This window comes from Lasioglossum baleicum, chromosome 18 (assembly GCF_051020765.1).
Source record: "Lasioglossum baleicum chromosome 18, iyLasBale1, whole genome shotgun sequence".
Taxonomy (NCBI): Eukaryota; Metazoa; Arthropoda; class Insecta; order Hymenoptera; family Halictidae; genus Lasioglossum; species Lasioglossum baleicum.
The window spans coordinates 5,255,894-5,276,046 of record NC_134946.1 but is presented as its reverse complement, the minus strand read 5'-3'; the positions used below and the strand labels follow the sequence as shown (position 1 = coordinate 5,276,046).

Here is a 20,153-nt window from a genome sequence, read left to right as displayed (position 1 = left end):
TGATGGGAAAATTGGCTTCTTTGCATCGTGGTACTGTTCCCGGTTGCATCACGGTACAAGTTTCGAACTTGTCCGCCAACGGAACGGCGACAGGGATAGAGGAGGGGGGACCGTGAAGACAGGAAGGTGAGAGAAAAGAAGGACATATCGTGGAGGCTCGCCAACGGATATAAAAATCGCGAGTCACGTCCCAGGTGACAGTGTCGACTTGATTTGGTTTCCGCACAGGGCTCAACACCTGGGGTCCAGTCTCGTACATTCAGCTCCAAACTCGCTCTCTGGATCTCGATTGAACGCCGAGCTCCTTTTCTACGACGTTCACATCGTGCCCCCGTAGTTCCCTTCGGTTTCACGAGAAATTCCGTATTCACTTTCTTTCGGGTGCAACTCTCCCCTTTTTACTGGCTCGAATCACCGTTCGGAATTTCGAAAATCACCAACGCGACAAGAACACCCATCCTCGGGCGATTTCACGGTTTTCGATAAAGATCCACGTCCCGATCCATCGCGCGTCGGTTTGAAACTGATTGCAGACACCGGAACAGATACCTTTGAACACTACAGAAGTATACGCAATACACAGTACGCCATATAATTACGCTATATACGTATCTTAAATATTGAGGAAAAAACATATATGTATATATTATATATTATGTATAATATATATATATATATATATTTGTGCGTACAGTCGGTCAGAAATGTCTCCGCGCGTGCTTCGAAGAGGAATAACTCGTTTAAAATGAATTCGAACGACTTGGACTTTCCAGAGAGGCTAGGAGAGTTTGTTTAAGTAATAACTGTTTAGACATTTAATAAAATTTATATGTATGTTCTCCATATTTATTCTAAGTTGTTGTCTGTCGTTGATTTTACCATCGTACCCCTTTCCATCGAGTAACGCAGGTTTGTTTACTGTTATTTCAAATCAACATTATTCAATACTGATTGTAACCACCAAAACTTCGTTTCTAAAGAAAGACTATCGAATCATTCACAATCATAATGTTCAAAAACTGTTCTTCTCACATCGTACGATAAACGAATCCTTCAAACTTCGCGAAAAAAACTGAAGTCGTTTGGATCACTTCGAGGAAGTAACTCCATTCCGGAAGGACGTACAGAGACACTTCCGGACCGAGTGTACACTGAATGTATGCGTCATATCGAGTATATAAGAAATATATATGTAGGTATATGTATATATGTATATACACATATGTATATATGTATACCATACGTGAGGCTGTGCACACGCTTATATACGTATACAACTATAGAAGTTACGGAGAATACGTGTACGTCTACGCGTATATATGCGTGCCTCCAGCGTATGTGCGGCCTGCGGTGCTCGAATCGCGATTCCACATGGTTCGTCGCCGCGCACGGTTTCCGCGTAGAATGTTCATCTTGGCGTTCTGTAAACGGGTGGCATACCGTCATTTTTGGCGAGCGAATACTATCCACGTTCATACGATCACGTCGCATCGAGTACGTTTGAAGCAGGCTCGGCGTCACTTTTATTCTTCGGCTCGTAAATCCGTTCTACGCGATAAAACGAACCGCCGGAAAACGATATTGCGGGTGGGACAACCGTAAAAAGCGTTAGAACGGATTGCCGCACGGTCGAACGCATTTTTCGGTGGCCGCGTTCGGCACCTCCCGTCGCTTTTCTGCGGTCCGTTTTCGTTTACCATCCCCCTCCCCCCCACCCCGCCGCCCTTGGACACACACGCGAAACCTCCCACTCGTTCAGCCGCCACGCTCCCACGCGCGCGTGTGTCACCTTTCGCGTAGCCCTGTGCGACCTGGTCGTCGCCGATTCGAGCACCACGGGTAGGGCCATGCAACAAGAACATCGCAAATCGAATTAAACGAGTCAACCATAAACCATAAACGAAGTGGACAAGAATATATCTTGCGAAGACTGTGGAACGTAGCAAGGTTCCCTTGTAACAGTTCAGCCAACCAAACAGCTGTGACGAGCTATAAAAACGTAGGTTAGTAGGCCATCCGTGTAGTGTACGTAGAGTGTGGTATATGCTGGTATACGTGGCATCTGTACTTTCGTGTACATGTTAACGCGCGTATGTAGATGCAAATTGTTATGGATGGGGGGGGGGGGTGGTGTGTCTGTCTCCTCTGTATATGCGACTGTACGTGTGTGTCGGTGTGTGTATATGCGCCAATATGCCCCTTGCTGCCAACACAAATATATATCGCGAGCCGCATCTGTCCCTTGACGCACATTTTTTTTTTCGCACATTCGCCCGTCCAGCATTTTTTTCTTCGAGAATACTTCGATTTCGAGAGTTTACGCGACCGGTATTATACATACACGAACTAGGGGTGAGTGGGTACCCGAGTAGTCTGGTTCGGCTCGGCACACGAACATTTAGGCTGCTCTTACTCAAAATTTCTGCCTTTCTCCTATTAATTATGATGTATTTGGTACGTAATCCAGTAGATTTTTACCCGGGGCGGCTGCAGATCGAAGTTTCGATCCTGTAGGATCAATGGTTCAGGAGTTATGCTTGATTAAAGTTGAGCAATCTGCAGTGTTTTTGAAGGGTAAGGGCGCCGCCATTTTGGTTTGTAGTGACGGTCGTGCGCCGCTTAACGAGCTGAATAATTAATTGGTTGGTGGTTAGGTCGGAGAGGGGGACAAGGACAACAAACCAATATGTCGGCGCCCTTATCTGTCAAAAACACTGCAGATTGCTCAACTTTAAGCAAGCATAACTTCCGAACCATTGATCCTACAGGATCGAAACCTCGATCTGCGGTCGCCCCGGGTGCCAATCTACTGGAGTACATACCAAATACATCATAATTTATAGGAGAAAGGCACAAATTTTGAGTCCGGCAAAGTTTACACAAAATTTATATTCTCCGACCTGACCCGAGCACTACCCGACTCGATTTCGACATCGGGTACCCGAAATTTCCGGGTACCCGTGTATCATGAACTTTCGAGCGCCGAACCGACCCGACCCAAGGCTCGGGTACCCGGCCACCCCTAATACAAACGAGCAAAGACGAAACCCGACGATTCAAATGGTGACGTAGTTACCACCGGTCCCCGACGAATTCGAGCGAATTCCATCGAACTCGTTGCCGAAGAACGAAATGGTAACTACATGAATATTCAGCAGAATATTTATTAGAGAGCTATGCGCGCGCGCGCGCGCACGACGCACGTGAGCGACAAACCCGCCGTTCGATCGAATGTTGTTCTTTCGAATTTTACGCGGGCTCGTAAATATTCACCGGAAGTGTCACACGTACACACACGCACGCCGGATAATCGCGAAACAAACAATCGGAAACAAGCGGCATAGTGGGAGGATGAATCGGCTGCGCGATCGGGATGTTGATTCTCTGCGCGATCCGACACGATTGATCCGTGTGATCGGCGTCGATCGATCGTAACGGCGCGCTCCCCGATGATTCGATCCGCGAGAGACAGCCACGGAAAATGATGAGAAACAGATAGAGAGACAGAGAGAGAGAGAGAGATAGAGAGACATAGGGAGAGAAAGAGTGAGAACGTGTGTATTTCGCAGTGATTCCTTCTCCCGTGAAGACCGGGTGTGAAAGATGGGGTTTCTCAGGGGTAGCACGTGGTCGAGGCGAACGATCACGATAATAAATGAGCGAACCGGCTGTCGATTGTGAGTTCTGTATGAGTTTCAGAATGCAAACTGTACCATCAACACTTCGGACACGGAGCTGATGCTGAGGACATACATGGTGACGCCGACCTCCACTGGTGGACCTGCAATCAACAAAACCATCCGGCCTTGGTCGCTCTGATTACCCGCTAGTTTCTATGTTTCCGTACATGTGACAGATAGATTGTACGTAGACAAGAACCTCACAGTTCGTGACTCACCCCTGACTCACGGACAACAGTTTTACTGTAACGACAACGAAAAAGGAGAAAACAGTAAATATGGATAAACCCATTCAACGGACAAAAACGCATTCGATCAAACCACATACGACAAACCTGAACTGGCAAATTTTGAAGCATTCCGTTTCGCTACATTTGTCAAAAGGAAACACGAAAGTCAGGGGTAGAAATGCAAGCGTACAAGTCGAAGAGAGCTCGCACCCTGCACGGAACCAAATCAACAGCACTCGTCGGCCACGTTGCTTTCCGAGCTAGAAGAATTATCCTTAACTATTTTTATATATATTTTTGTATATATATATATTTGTGTGTGTTTATATATGCACCCAACACAGTAACAAGGTGACTATAATTCGACTACCGTCTTTCTTTTCGTTCATTTTCTTTCGTACCACTCTCATTTCTTCGTATATTTTCCCTGAGTAATGATTTCCGGTTCACCAGCCGAGCACCGTGTTCATTCTAATCGGCGTTAGGCTAGACCCGCGCCCTCTACGCGCGTATACGTCACGGGACATTCGTCTACCGTTCCGACATTTTACGATCCCTCTCGTTCACTGTTACCTGTGTTCATCCCCCTGATCGGCGTGCCGGTTCTCGTCTATTATTATTCTTTTCCTTTCTTTTTTTTTATCTGATTATCTCGTTATCTCGGATCTAACTCGTGAAACAGTAACGCCGACTCTCAAGAGAGAGACACATCGATAGATTTTTGCTGTCATTGTCACTGCGATCGTCGATTCCGGGCGAATGTTATCTCGGACTTTCGGCAGCAGTCGAACTCGCTGACCGAAAGTTTTCTCGTACCACGGATGTGCTTTTCTTTGAAACAGTTTCTTTCTTTTTTGTTTTTTTTGTTTTTTTTTTCTTTTGCATGATTACGATGTCTTTGAGACACGGGGTCTTCTCGTGTTCGAACAAAACGAACGTGTGATACGTGCGGTGTCAGACATAGGGGTTTGAGGGGGTGGAGGGGTGGTTCGTGGAGGTGATATAACGGGTGGTCGTGGTCGGTGATAGTGAGGGGTGGGGGGTCTTGGGCGGGCGGGGTCGACAGGGGTTTTTTGTTCGGGCGGAATAAAATATAGAATAATAATAATTGTAAGTGGTGGCAGGCGGGCAGCCCATCTCAGCAACCGCGGCATAGCAGCTAGCGTCTAAAAATGGTCTAACGGGACGGTCGTGCGTATGTTAATATATATCCAAAATTGAACAAGATACTATATTGTTCTACTACAGAGGAAATAAAAGTGTTCGTTCGTTTCGTCGTTCCGGACAATAGAGCAAACCACGCTTCAGACAGCATAGGCTAATTAAAAGTAACAAGCAGGAGACAGTGAAGTATATATTATAAATATATATATATATATGTATGTATATATAACAAACTATAATATACGTATATATATATTTATAAAATGAGATATTATATACAGGGTGAACCACGTAACAATTTTCACGATTTTTCAAGTACTTGCGATAAATCAGACAAAGAAATATTTTAAACAAACGTCGATCAATTTTCGATTGGCCATAGATTGCAATGAAAAAAGTTCGAAAATTTTCTTATTAATTATTGCCACCTTCATTTTTTAGAATGGTACTTCAAGGTCATCCGAAGGTTATGGTATACTAGGTCGTTGAATACGTCTTGATACATACTGTTAAGTCAAAAATACCAAGTACCATTTAAAAAATTGAAGGTGACCTTCACAATACTACAATAAAAAAAAATTTCGAACTTTTTTTATTGCCATGTATAGCCAATCGAAAACTGATCGACGTTTGTTTAAAATATTTTTTGTCAGATCATCGCAAGCACTTAATTGAAAAATTGTGAAAAGTGTTAGGTGGGACACCGTGTATATATGCATATATGGATATATTTATATATATAATGTATATATCTATATATATATATGCATATATTTATATATTTGTCTACACTCGGAAAAATGTAAGATCGAGAATGATTGGAGGCCGTTCAGAGAAAATAGTATCGTCGACGTGACGCAGAGATTTGGTTAGAGAAATTGAGTGAAATACAGAGAGAACGTGTGCCTTTCTAATAGCTATGCGTGTACAGACACAAACCATCTGCCTACTATATGTATGTATATGTACTACACACGGACGACTGTAGCGAGAATCTATCGGAATTTGATCTACTGTTTTTCTCATTCGGTTCTGCTTCTTCTTCTCGGTTATTTTTTTCTGAGTGTAGCCTACGAGTTTTCTTTGTGAGGCACTTTTATCGTTTCACACACGCGAAATAGTACTTTGTCCATTTTTGGTTTAGTGTTGTTCTGTTCGAGTATCGTGTTTGCGGTACGCCGCGTGTCGTGTACCGGTCTCGTTCCCTGTTCCATGCACGCGCATCATTATACTAACATTAATACGAGCCTCTAACATTAACGTCAATACCAGGGCGACTAAAGGAACATATCACGTTGATCGGAGCCCCTAACCTGGGACAGGTTTAACCTCCAGTGTACTTTATGGAGCAACGATTTTTGTGTCTGTGCTAATCGACGTTCGAATATTAATTCTAGAACCAGATTTATAGGAATAGATTCACAGGGGTTGTAATTTAAGGGTGCATGCTCTCAAATCGACAAAATTTTAACATATTTATCACTTATGCAATTCATGGTGCCGCAGTCGAACGAACTTACTTATGTAGTAGTCATTTATCAGACGCAAATTCCACGGTTTCCCTGGTAAAGAACAAGTTTTCATTTCCGCCGTTGTATTTTTAATTACATTATATAATCCGAATTTATATTCCTTATAATTAAACGGCGGATGCTTATGCAAAATTCCCAAGTCCGTAGAGAAATATCTGCAGGATTGAATAAAATTTTCATCCCCCGCGTAGTTTTGATTTCAAGGAAGGAATTTGAATTTATATTAAATCGTAATGAACTTTGCTGCTTCGTTTAACCATTTGTGGAGGAGTACGCAAATTTATTAATCATGAAGAACATTTTGAACATTACTCGCATTAAAAATCATGTACAGAGAACATCTCGGTAACTGTTAATTTCGCACCCCATATACTCTTATAGCTTTTTACTCAGGATGTAATACTTTGTTTCAGCACACGATTAAAATTTGCCTTTCACAATAAAAAAACTCAGGCTGACTTTAGTGACTAGAAAAACATTAACTATTATATTGTTTCAACTATTTCTCCAGATTTATAATAAATTTACAATTTAAAATAAAGATTTGTTTGAAAGATGTTTTGGAGTCAACACGGACTTCATTTAATTTACGAGACACTGGACAATATTATTTTGTTTGAACCCTGTGACGAAACTGTCTTTTATACGAGGTGTCCATGTAAACGATATCTTTACGAAATATTCAAAATGCTGGTTCCATTTGTGACTTCGTAGTGATAAACCAGTCCAGTAATGATTTTTGAATGATTCGTTAGGATCACAGCATGCACAACGTGGTCCCCGAAGGTTGAATGGGGAAGAATGCTTCGCGGATCAGTCTCGTTGACCCTGGGGGCAAAATAGTGGAGCGCGCGACGAGTCGAGTTCGACGTCGATTAGTTTACTCGAATTGAAACGTGGCGGCCGATGAAAATTTGGTCGATTTAAGAGCATCGATCGACGCCCCGTTGCAGACCGTGCCAAGAAATTGGACACCGAGCCGGGGCGGGCGGGGGGTGGATGGAAGGGCTGCTCGAAGAGCGGCGCGGCGGTCCGATCGTAATCGTGTTACGCGATTGTCGCGGTTCCAGGCGTTCTCGCGAAACGAAGAGCAGATCAAAGGAGCACACAGCTCGGGGCGATGCGGTTCTGTGCACGGCAACCGAACTAATTTCATCGAGGAAGCGGCAATCGGCCCTCGACACGTACGATCGAGCGACGAACAGCCCCGGGACAAGTCCTCCTTTTCCCTCCTCGATCGAACCAAATTAAACCTGTGAATTTCCTGTGGTCGGGCTGCAATTAATCGATTATCTTCCGCACGCCTCGAACCGATCGATCCTGCCGAGCATTGTTGCGCAATCGGCCCACTCCCATTCCAAAAGTATTTCGAAAAATCCTGTTCAATTTATGCTCAATAATATTGTACCACCTTGAACATGGTGATCCCAAAGTCATATCAAAGAACTTTTTCCTTTACGAAAATCTTCTATCGGCGATTACGTTAAGAAGTTATTAAGGAAAAACACGGACCGATCACAGTGCGTCTACGGCGGACCGATTCCGGCTCGGCCAGTGCCGGGCTCTGATTAGTACATGTTTTTCTTTAATAACTAACTAAAGGAGAAAGTTACTTCAAGTCGTCTTAGGAATCAACCTCTGGAAGGAAGTACAAGCCACGTCATTCATCTTGGAAATGAATAATACTTTTTTAATATTGCACTATACGATCTGAACTTTTTTGGGAAGCTAGAGCATTTAGTTTACTACAGGATGTGAAGAGAAATTTTTTGAAAAATTGCAATCGATCGGAATTGTAGAAAAAAATATTGAAAGTTGCATTTTACAACTTTTTTATGTGGGCTTATGTTGAAAATTTTAAAAATACGTTTTGTAGATCTGTGTGAATTAAACATATTCTGAAAATTTCTTGAATAATTTCTATAAGAATTCTTAGATCTTTCAATGCCTGTCGTTTTTTCCCGCATCAACCGATTTCGATGAAACTTTCACAGTGCATATAATTGACACAGACCTACAGAACGTACTTCTTAAATTTTCAATACAGGCCCGCATCAAAAAGTTGAAAAATGCAACTTTTAGTATTTTTTCCACAATTCCGATCAATTGCTATTTTTGAGAAAAAAAATGTTCACATCCTGTAGCAAAATAATTGCTCTAGCTTCCCAAAAATGTTCAAATCGTATAGTACAACATTAAGAAAGTTATCGTCTATTTTAGAGCGTCCGAATATTAATTCGAGTAACTGTATATTAAACTGTAACATTTCTAACAAATTTTGTTGAATGTTCAGCAGTATGTGAACCATGAATCAACATCTAAAATACAAATATATTTTGAAGTGCTCAATATCAACTTGTTTAATAAATTTAGTTTGTAGTTTCAACACCTGAAAATTTCGTCGAATAATTTGTATAAAAATGTTATTCTTCCAATATACGAATTCGTGAAAAATCTGTTCGTACGAATCAGCACTAGAAAGACAAAGATACTCGACGTTTAAAAGTCGCGAATGCAGCTTGCAAACGCTGCTTCCATTATCCGAATACGAACGACGATCGTCGGAAAAGTCTGCTTGATATTTGTCGAAGCTTCCTGTTATACGGGAGCTTGATAGAAATCGGAGGAGGTCACTTGAGTAACAGCCCTCGTTAGTTACCTTCCGATGTTCCATTGGAAAAATGCGAATCGTGCACGTCGCCGCGCTACGTTGCATTCCGTCAATGGAAAATAGAAGTTCGGATCGGAGTGGTACGCTCAGACTGAATTAAATGAACCGAGTGAGCGCGCGTGTTTAGCGATCTCTTCAAAGCTCCGCGACGACGTTTCGAGGAAGGGCTGGTTCGTTGAAAAATGTCGGGGAAGTAGCTTCAATCTTGAATCTTTCACGAATATTATGCTACCGGAATGGGATATCAAAGAGGGCTAGGGGGAACTGTAGCGCGTTTCTGTGCGCGTGCATGCATCATCCGGTGTAAGTAAGCGCGCGCCTGTGTGTTCGTGTCTGTTGCGTATATTCTTTGTGTTACGTAATGAAACGGGTTTCTCTTGTCTGCTGTTGTACGTGTGCGAGCACGCGCGTATACGTATCCATGTATATAATAAATATAAATGTATCTATGTTTGTGTATATGTGTGTGTGTGTGTGCGTGTGCGTCGTGTCGGTATGTACATGAGATCATGGATATAACGATTGACGGCAATCGTTTTCATCAAAATACACGGGCACTAAGAAGTGGTTGCTCGGGCAAAGGGGGTGAGGGGATGTTTTAAGTCGAACGATCGGAATGATTAGTAAAAATCGATTTTCAGCGTTTAATGACTGAGTAAGACCTAGAGGTAGTACCATTTTCACTTCGGATAGCGAGCTGATACTCAAGACGTACATGGTGACGCCGACCTCGACAGGAGGACCTGAAATCGAAGGTTAGTCAGACTGAGTCGGCCGTTTCCGGCCGCGGACAAGTTACACGATGGGGTGACTATGGCTTTTTTTTTTGTTTTCACTGATACGTTAAATTACTCTCATTCGAAATACATAGTACTTTTTTTTTTGGCATTTATTCTCGTTTTTTTTCATTTTTTTTTTCTTTTTTTTTGGTCTCGTGAATTTAGTGTGAGCGTGGAATGTCATGGTATATTTTTTCAAGTGGTATCGCTACGTCGGATGGATCGCTGAAAATGGTAATTAGTCTCGATTAGAGGACTATCAATTAGCGTTTTTGCGGTTTCTTTCTTTCGGAACGTGTGCTCGATCGTCTCTGCAGTTACGGGGCTACCGTTGAGTCTTCAGTCCAGTGCTGTAACGTTGATCGTTGCGTGAATCTCTATGTTTCAATGACCATCGAATGGCCGAATCCGTATCATGGTCGCTTAATTGTACCAGCTCTGCGAGATTGTACCCAAAACTGTTTGAAATCATTGCCTTGGTTTAATACAATTTATTCTTTTGATTAGATTTATTATAATTAGACTTCGGATTTTAATTCTCTTTAACGAAAACTTTCATGAGGACATTCATGAGAATTCTAATCGCGATGGCAAAAACTATACGGCAAGGTATTGTGACAATAATGATAAAAGCGATCAACGTGTTACGCAAATATAATATCAATCAAGTAAAATACATATTTGTTTGAGGAAAGTGGTACTGGAAATTTGTCTAATTTTTTCGCATTCGATTTATAATCCTCCCCCAAAAAACAGTATGTATTGAACAAATAGGTTATTTAAATGTGTGCTCAACGCTCGACGAATATTTAAATTCCATTTTCCTGAAAATCGAGCTTCCTGCCTGGATCTAAAGCGTTGATTGAGATTGCGCTATACTGAAATTAAAATATCTCCCAGTTTATACTTGCACACATTTAATCACATTTTCTGCAATTATACACTACAGTCGAATTGAAAGTAGAATTTTCATTTTCTTGGTATCAACAACTGACTTCATTTAATTTACGAGACACTTAACAACATTATTTTCTTTGAACCCTGTGACGAAACTGTCTTTCACACGACTATACAGGGTGTTCAAAATGTTTCTTCCATTTGTGACCTTGTGCGAACTTGAAGATCAGTGCGTCGTATACGAATGAAGTCGTTTTGGCCGAACGCTTTGACATGATCTAAAGAAACACATAACATTCCATTTAAAAAAATTAAAGGGCACTTGAATCTTCATCTTTCATTTTTTTGTTCGCCATTTAAAAAAACGCTGGCTATATATAGCGTTATCTTGAACACCCTGTAGGTATTCGTGACCAGCCCGCAAGGTGTTAATCGTCGTCATTGAGGTCGCAGCGGACACCAGCCGGAGGAGTTTGTCAGATGGGGAAGAAATGTTGAACGGCCGAATGAGTTCGGGACCGTAGTGAGAAATAAGGACGAGCTGTTTGGCTGCGAGAAAAGAAGAAGAAGGAAGGGAGGAAGGAAAGAAGGGCATGGGGGCTGGCGTTCTCGCGATAAAGTTGACTCGTAAACAACGCCGCTGCCAGGGGCATCGCGCGCCACACCGCCGATATATCTTCATTTCCATTTCTGGAATGTTTTTAAAACCCTATAGCCGGCGAACGTCCCATATGGGACACATATTTCACAATGACGGCCCCGCGTACACGTTGCAAAACGCAACGAACGGACGTGGTATCGAGTTAATTGAAATGCGTTGGTATGACTTGCCGCCGCCAGCCAATCGCCCGTGAGAAAATACCTCGGACCAAAAAAAGAGGCGAGAGGCGAACGTAGCCCGAAACGAATTCGACGAAAAAAAAAAATTCATCGGAATTGCATCGGCTCAGAGGAACCGTAATTTTTCAAAACGATGTTTGTACAACTTCCTGTTGTACCGATGAATTGTAGCAAGCTTTCGTCGAGTTTCCTTTATGGCACTTGGACTGATATTTGCACTATTATAAATTCACATTTGTAATTATTTCGTAGCTTTTTCTAAAGTAAAAATAAAGTATTAACAGAGATGGATCTCTCTCGTTCTTATTCTGTCTGTATAGCTGCGCCCGTTCCTATTCCACTTGTCTGGTCATTGGTGTGGCTGTACTACTCGTTTCACCATCAGTCTTCCCTACGTACGTGTTTGGCCACGGGTCTTCTCTATTCTATCTGTCCGAGCATAGGTAATCTCGATTGTGTTTGCTTAACTACAGACCACTCCTATTCGTCGGACCATAAGCACAGTGCTACTGGAAAGTTTTATAGAGTTTCAAAAACAATGCTCGACAGAATTGACCATTTTACCATTAGCCTGCAGATCGTGTTATACGTTTTCATTCTATTGTTATTCTACTCTTATTTTATATATTGTGTTACGTGTTATAAGTGTCATTTCCACAAAAGTGCACGAAACCAACAAAACCTCGTAGTAAGTTTCACATTTTTTATCTTTTATTAATTTTTTTATCCATTTTGATTTACATTATTATATTTTAGTTTTTATTTTATCCTTTGAATATCCATCCAAAAAATTTTGAGACATTCAAAGAGTATGAATTTATACTTCTAAATCAAAGAAACTGTATTTTTTATTTATAGGTACACATACATGAAGTGCCGGTAGGTTTAGTGTTAATAAATTGGAAATAACATATGGACATTCTTAAATTGTCTTAATGTTTTTACTGTTTCACATTGGATCCACCAATTTTTGTCATAAATGCATAAAATCCGCAGTCTAGTGATGATTAATAAATCGAACAGTGATAATTAAAGAACTGCTAGGTCACCAAAATTATATTCTGGATTCTAGATGACTCGCGACGTCTACTTGCCTCTCGATTCTCATCGATTGGCGGTTTTACGGACAACGGTACACGGTGTCCTTGAACTATATTGAATTACGGTGTCGCCATCAATTGAATTGTTTACTCGCGAATATACATACGTACACGCGACACCGTTTGAAACGGGGACGGCGAACGCGCATCGGGCTTGCCCGTCACGTATATTGTCATTTTTACGTAGACATCGACCACGGGGGAGCGAGAAAACGCGGCCTGGAAATCCTACGGTGCTCCAGAGAATATTTAATGAGTAGCCGTTAGTCGAAAGAAGTCATGGAAACGCTGTTTATCCGCCGGATGTAGAGTATTCCCGTCGGGCCGCGTAATGTCCGAGCACTATCTAAATTTTAAATGTTAAAACCCGACGTTACACGGACCCTAGTAAATCCTTCGTCTCGGCTCTTCGAGGATCCTTGGCTCCACTGGCCGGGCACATATCGGCTATTTGAATCAGGCGCCGGGCCGATACGTTTAAAACCATCTCGGCGAAGAAGCGATAGCGCGTGCTAAAAATAAAAGAACCGTCGAACAGCCCCTTCAGATTTATAGCCATTTTTGCCTGGACACGATCTATTAGAGGAACACCGCACGGGGTGTCACGTACGCTCTTGTGTTACAGCAACCTGGCTACATGGACCCAAAGGCATTGATATCTTGAGAAACTTTTTTTCGAAATTATTCCTCTGTGAAAATTTTATCGGCATACTCGGACATTTTTCGGGTCAAAAGGGAGACCGAACATGAACCGCTCAAAAGTACGTGGACACTTTACATTACGGATTTCTAGAAACTTCGAGCGATTTTTATCGTAACGTTCAAAGAGAAAATTCAGGAATGAAATAGGCAATTTATTTGTATAAATTCCCCCCACTTCCCTAAAAAAGGCATTTAAAAATGGACGATTAATACTCAATATTATTGATCTAATTTTAATAATATACTTGAAATATCTTTCGCTAAGAATAGTTCGTCGCGCAATACGAAAATGGGCGGGTACGCTACGTCGGCAGGCTCTGAGTATTTCATATTGGTACAAAGTTAAATGAAACTTCTTGATATCGTTATAAATTTCTCCGGGGATTGTTATACGAAGCCGGACGAGTTACGAAGAGGACTTTCTAATTTTAAGGACGAATCAGTACCCGAAGAGTTTCTGCGGGTTTTCGGAAGTTTCGCAGTTGGAATGCCAAGAAAATCGATCATCGCGACAGGTCGAGGGAATTGATAGGGGTTGTTTTCGGGAGTAATTCTCGCGGACGGCACACTTTTCGGTGTCTCGGATTCCACGGCATTGTCTCCCGCGGGAAAAGAGCAAGAAACCGCAGTTGTGGATGCCTCGGTGGGTCACCGTGGCTCGGGGCCAGCGTCAGGAGTCGGATCTGGAACTGTCCCAGCACGGGATCAGGAACGGAATGGAAATGAATGCACGTTCGAACCGACGCGACCCGACGCGACGCGACGCGCGACGGAGAATAAATAAAGGATTTGTGTTTACTGTTCCCTCTTCTGGCCGTGTTTACAGGGCACCGAATATCAAATTTTCCGTCGGAATTCTCTCGAATGGTCTCATTATCTGCTGCTTAACGGGGTTCTATTGTAGTCTACATCACACGAGATATTTTTAGTTATTTCGATATCTTACTACGATAAAAATTTATGCTCGCTATTTAATCGTTCTGTACATTTTACAGTCGCCGATCAAATTAGTATGTAGAGACGTAAGTGTACACATTTTTGTATTCTTTCCACGAGTTAACTTTGCTAAAAAATTTTTTATCGTAACCTGGATTTGATATGCAATGTATGGGAATTGAAATTGGAAGAATTGAATATGAAAATGGTGTGAAGATGGTGCGAACAACTATTTAATAATGTTAGTAGAAGATAACATCGTTTGTCACTTTCACTGCATTTTTAATCAAAATCGATTGACGTTTACCTTAACCGTGAAAAGGCCTTTTTCGCTCTACTTTGTCGTTCAAGTTCCTAAGGTTATTGTGTAAGTTATTCATAGCCGGCGGATTTTATGCATTAATGACCAAAATGAGTAGATCAAATGCAAAGTCGTAACAACTTTTAAAGTATTTAAAAGCAGTGTTGTATTATGTTTAATTCATTAAAAGTATTCCTCTCACGAAAGTGTTCGGATTTTATGCTACAATAATTCCTGAAGAAGGATGTACGTGGAAATGATTCTTGCGGCATCGTGCACACACAAGTAAAAAAAAATATACCGAAAATATTCCAATTTGAAAAAATGCTGAACTATTTGGAACTCGAAAGATACTCCATGTCAAAGGGGAATAACTTCGACAACTTTCATTAGTCCATTAAGAATTACTTATTTAATAAGTGACGAACTACTGTAATTCTAAATTTTTGAAGTATGAATTTTCAAGGTAAAAGAATATTAAATACGTTCGGCAGGATTCACAAAAGAAAATTAGTAATTCTTTCCATCGAAAATCATATTCACAAAATGTTCATTTTTAAACGCTCGTTCTGGTTGTAATTTTTATTGAATTTCATTCACACTAGAACTACCGGATGAGTCAAAATGACTTGCTTCTTTTGTTCTTTTAGAAACATTACAATCATAAATATGTTTTTCCGAGGAATTTTTTTAGTGAATTTCTCAATTGAAGTACATATTCGAATAAAACTGGTACGAAGTCTAAATGGATGCAATTTTGTCATTATTATAAGTAGACTGCGGATTTTATGCATTTATGACAAAAATGGGTAAGCACAATTTAAAGCAATGGACATATTAAGAAGATTTAAAGACATCAGCGTATTGGTTCCAGCTTAATCAGGTAATTAAAAGAAGAAAGAAATTTTTATTTCACTCCTGTGTCTTGCAATCAATGCAAACATTTTTTACTTTGCATAAAGATCCGCAGTCTAATTATAAGGCAACGTATGCCAATCGCGTTTAGTGCTCGGTAGTTCTAGTGTCAATATCGGCATTTTCGGCATTGCTAAACATTTAGAAAGTAATGTAGATGCATTAAGTACCGACATGAGACATGTCATTTTTGAGATGCTAGATCGGCCGCCCGGACCACAGTGCGTCGAGTGTCTCGCGGACGATCAGATCGGCGGCAAGGCTCGCGGCTCGGCGTCAGAGGCAAGCTAGAATTCGAGAACGCCCCGCAGCAGGATCGGTGACAGCGGAGACGCTCGGCTGACAGAATCAATGTTGAAATTGTAATCGAAGGTAAAGAACTGTAGGGGAGCGTGGCCGGAGCAGAGATGCCGTTAACGGTAACCCGTGGCAACCCGTGCCGCGCGTCCCAGCATCGATCCAAGTTTTATCGAAGCGCCCCAGCCCCGCCCTGCTACCGTCGGGACCTAGCCGAAAATTTGACTTTATCGTGGGAATTGAAAACCATCGATTCAACCTATATGACACTCAACGCCATACCCAGCTCCAGTCTCAGCTGTATCTGTGAACAAATTCCGGCTATCGGATTCTTCGACGTCAGCTGGCGTCCCCTGGCCTTGCCGATAGCTAGTCAATCGACCAACTTTCCTACCCGAAAGGACCAGTATCGACAAACATGCAAGCCTCGTGTATCGTTCTTCGAGCTTCATTCCGAAATCCCAAGAAGATTTCTCATTAACACTGAACCTACCGGTCAAAGCAACGGCTCACATTGTTTTATCTCACAAATATTGGAATTAAAATTTCAAATTAGATTTTTATTTTGTATATTTATAAATTTTAAAGTATTATCACACTTTCGATAAGTTCAGTCTCGTAATTTTGATAAAACAGTAAATATAATAACAACAAACAAATTCTGTTTCGTCATTTTCATAATTCAACATATGTATACCAGTTACTTTTAAGGTAGCTTTAGCGTTAAACCGTTTCGCCAAATATTCTAGCCCCCGGCCACTAACATTAGCGAACCGATCAATTAGTAAAGATCCGAGTTCTCTGGGAGACTGTTTTACATTTAACGTAAAAATACGGCCGGTGCCTCCTTAAAATAAGCTTTCCGTTTATTTACGGATAAGGCGCACATTTTTCGATCCTCGGAATACTTGATGCTAGTTTCGACGACCTCGTTTCATCTTTCAGGCAACCGACGGGTCTCAGCTCGCGAAAAGATGGGGATTTTGATGCATTCGAATTATTCAGTACTATTGTGCGCCACCTCTAATGTTTAAACCTATTAGGCGTCCGAATTAATGCATCTTTAATATATTAATTAAAAGATTTGAATTCGAAATAAAATCACGATTAACTGCGTAGAATCAATCTTTATCGGATTCTATGCATTTACTCCATGTTTAAAAAATATAAAAAAATTGTGCGAACATATTTGAAATGAATTTTCCAGTGATTCAATGAATATCGCTATTTCTTGAAGTTTTTACAAAGTGCTTGAAATTTTAACAGAGTCAAAAGCGTGAGAGATTTGTTATCTAATGGTGCGATGTAGCCAGATGACCGGTTTATACTGTATTAAAGAGGACACAAACTATCAGATAAACGGGATAAGTATACAAAAATATGCATAATGTATGCATGATTACTGTGTGCCTGTGATCCGGGGTTAATGCGCATATTATTCAAAGCGTCCGATTTGAATAGGTTCAACATTTTCAACTTCCGCAGTGACGATTTGTTAAAAGTTCATGAATTATTACCTTGGGAGGTGCACATTCTAGAATCCTCGAAGACAGCTTCGATCTACTCATAAATAGAATTGTTTCAACATTCGACACCTATTCAAATGTTTACCAATCCAAAAAGTGAATTATTTCAACTAATCCAGAAAGTTTTGGGTACAATTTCAGTTTAGAACGACGATAATTTGTAATACTTTTGTTCATTTGTGTATGTATTAAAATATACATTTTCGCAGCGATTAACATTTCCCCCAACTGTTATTTTAGGAATTGTCGACATCCGTCTCGATGGATCCCGAGTGTGAGTGTAACTCTATTAGTCTTAATCCGGAATGAAATGGTTGCGCTAAACCCAATTTAGTACTGCTATATTGCCATTATTCAGTATTGCAGTTTATATTAACTAAAATTCGTTCATACCGCCAGAGTCGCCAAATGAGGGGCACTCATGTTAGTAATCACGTGACATTGTGATACATGCGCAACAGAGACGGACCGCGTCACGTGACCAGGTGGAACAGTGGGGGGAATTAGGGTCGTGGAAGGGGAAGGTACAGTGGGGACGCTTAATCTGACGACTCTGTATACCACTAAAAATAGCCGTAGATGCTCGCAGAAATAAATAACTGCGCGTGTATTCACTATGGTAGAGAAGTGTTTTATTTTTATCGGATGTCAACTTCGATTCAATTGAATTAATTCTTAGTTTCATGATGACAATTTATATTCAATCAAATTCGTCCATTACACTGCGGATTGTATGCATTTCTGACAAAATCGAGTGTGCACAATACCAAAAAAAAGAACTAGAAGAATATTGTCACACTATTTTCGACTGGTTAAAATTATTTAATAACTTCTGTTTCGGACAATTGACTTCGGAATTAATTTTGCTTGAATATCCACGGTCCAATTATGATTACTAGACTAAAACTATTAAGATTGTTAAAGAAGAGAAGTTGTAAATGATGCCAACAATTTAGACGTTGCACAAAGATCCGCAGTCTAATGAATACCAATTAATGTACGAACGAATAACAGAGAATTTTCCAATGAAACGTGTTTTCTTTGACGTTCCGGCCAGCACGAGATTTCCGTGCATATTGTTTTTCTTTCAGGACGTCGTAAATGTGATCGAGCGGGCCAGCGGGTTTCGAAAAATGACGGGACGCGACGCGACTTTTCATTCTATGTCCGGCTCTGGCTGAGAATTTTTCCGACGGCAAAGTACACGCCCACGAGCTCTTGCTCTCTATTGTTCCGAATATTCTTTTCTGTATCGTCCGCGACGAAAGAGTAAGCGGCGTCAAAAATATTTCCCGGAGCGTACTACCTCCTCTACATTGTCGTCCCCGCTTTTGTCCCTTTGTCGCATCTCGATCAACGTTTCCGGACCGTTTTTCGTTCGTTACTCTGCCGATTTTTCCACGGGCTCTCTTTCTTACGCTCGCGCGAGACATTATTCTGTTAAAACCTATTCCATTTCACGCTACGGGAAAAAGTCCCGATCCATTCCCTTCCTTTTGTTATCGATCCACGTTCCAGCACTGGTAGCCACGCTTTCTCTTTGCGACGGTTTCTCAAATATTTCTTTCACTGTTCGGATCGTAGCACACGTTTGGAAATTGGTCTCCCGGTATTCGCACCGTCTAAAGTCGATTTCTCGAATTCTTATCGAAGCTCTGATTTCTATGACTCCGTTCAAGAAAGAAACGATTGCTTATGCGAGTAATTCTCGAGACGATGCTGCATTCGCTACGAAAAGGACTCCCGATATGCCCAGTCCGTGCAACGACTATCAGAAATGCGTCGAGAAAGCAGGTATATGCGAAAGTGATCGAGTATCGTTCGCAAAACCTCGATCGGTCCATCTGAACACTGTACACGTGTTGATCATTATGGGCCAGTTATGTGGAATACGGATCGCCTTATCGGTCCCACAGAGCGTGGTTCAAAAGTCTACATAGATTTCATAAACACTGTTCTTCGGGAATCAACCCTTTGGATCTTGACTTTGGTAGCTGTGATGAAATAGAAAACGTTTCTGCTGTCTGATATCTTGTTCAAAGCAATGTTTGGGCTGATTGTTTAATTCTGCAGTCCAAAGATTGACATTGAAATTGATTGAAACTAAAAATGATATGAGAAAACCTTCGAAAATGAATATTTCATAAAAGAGTTTTTCTTTCACTTTACTCGTTCCAGGTAACCATTTAGATTACAGAAGAAACGTCCCTCGTACCATCACAGCCAAAGAAGACAATTACGTGGACCGTATCAAGATATACCACCCTGTATAACCACCGCCGCTCATTGTCAGCTTGAGTTTCAAACATGTACGCAAATATATTTTGAATACCATGCATTGTGTCATTTCAGGGCGTTCCACAGTTCACAGCTCCATTATTGTCATTCGCGAGCCCCATACACCGTGACTGCACAATCCCTGGAAATTTCTCGATTATTTACTTCCCGTAGTTCGTGATTTTTTGTTCGTTAATCCACCGGTCTCATCGCTTTATGTACCGGAGTATCGATTAACATAAATAGGATAAACTTGAACAATCCATTTTTTTTTTGTTGCACATGTATTCAATCGTTTGAACGAGT

At 41.2% G+C, this 20,153-nt stretch overlaps 1 protein-coding gene across 15 annotated transcripts in view; it reads right to left on the bottom strand.

Annotated features, from left to right (window-relative positions):
- Positions 1-20,153, bottom strand: part of Rdl (Resistant to dieldrin) — a 143,946-nt gene that overhangs the window by 59,485 nt on the left and 64,308 nt on the right. For 9 of the 15 annotated variants that reach the window (XM_076442580.1, XM_076442564.1, XM_076442571.1 and 6 more), the window contains exon 3: positions 9,953-10,020. In XM_076442580.1, the coding sequence (XP_076298695.1) occupies positions 9,953-10,020 (68 nt within the window). Of the gene's footprint in view, positions 1-3,713; positions 3,782-9,952; positions 10,021-20,153 lie in introns of all 15 variants that reach the window. The other 6 variants (XM_076442566.1, XM_076442572.1, XM_076442575.1 and 3 more) reach the window with 1 other exon arrangement.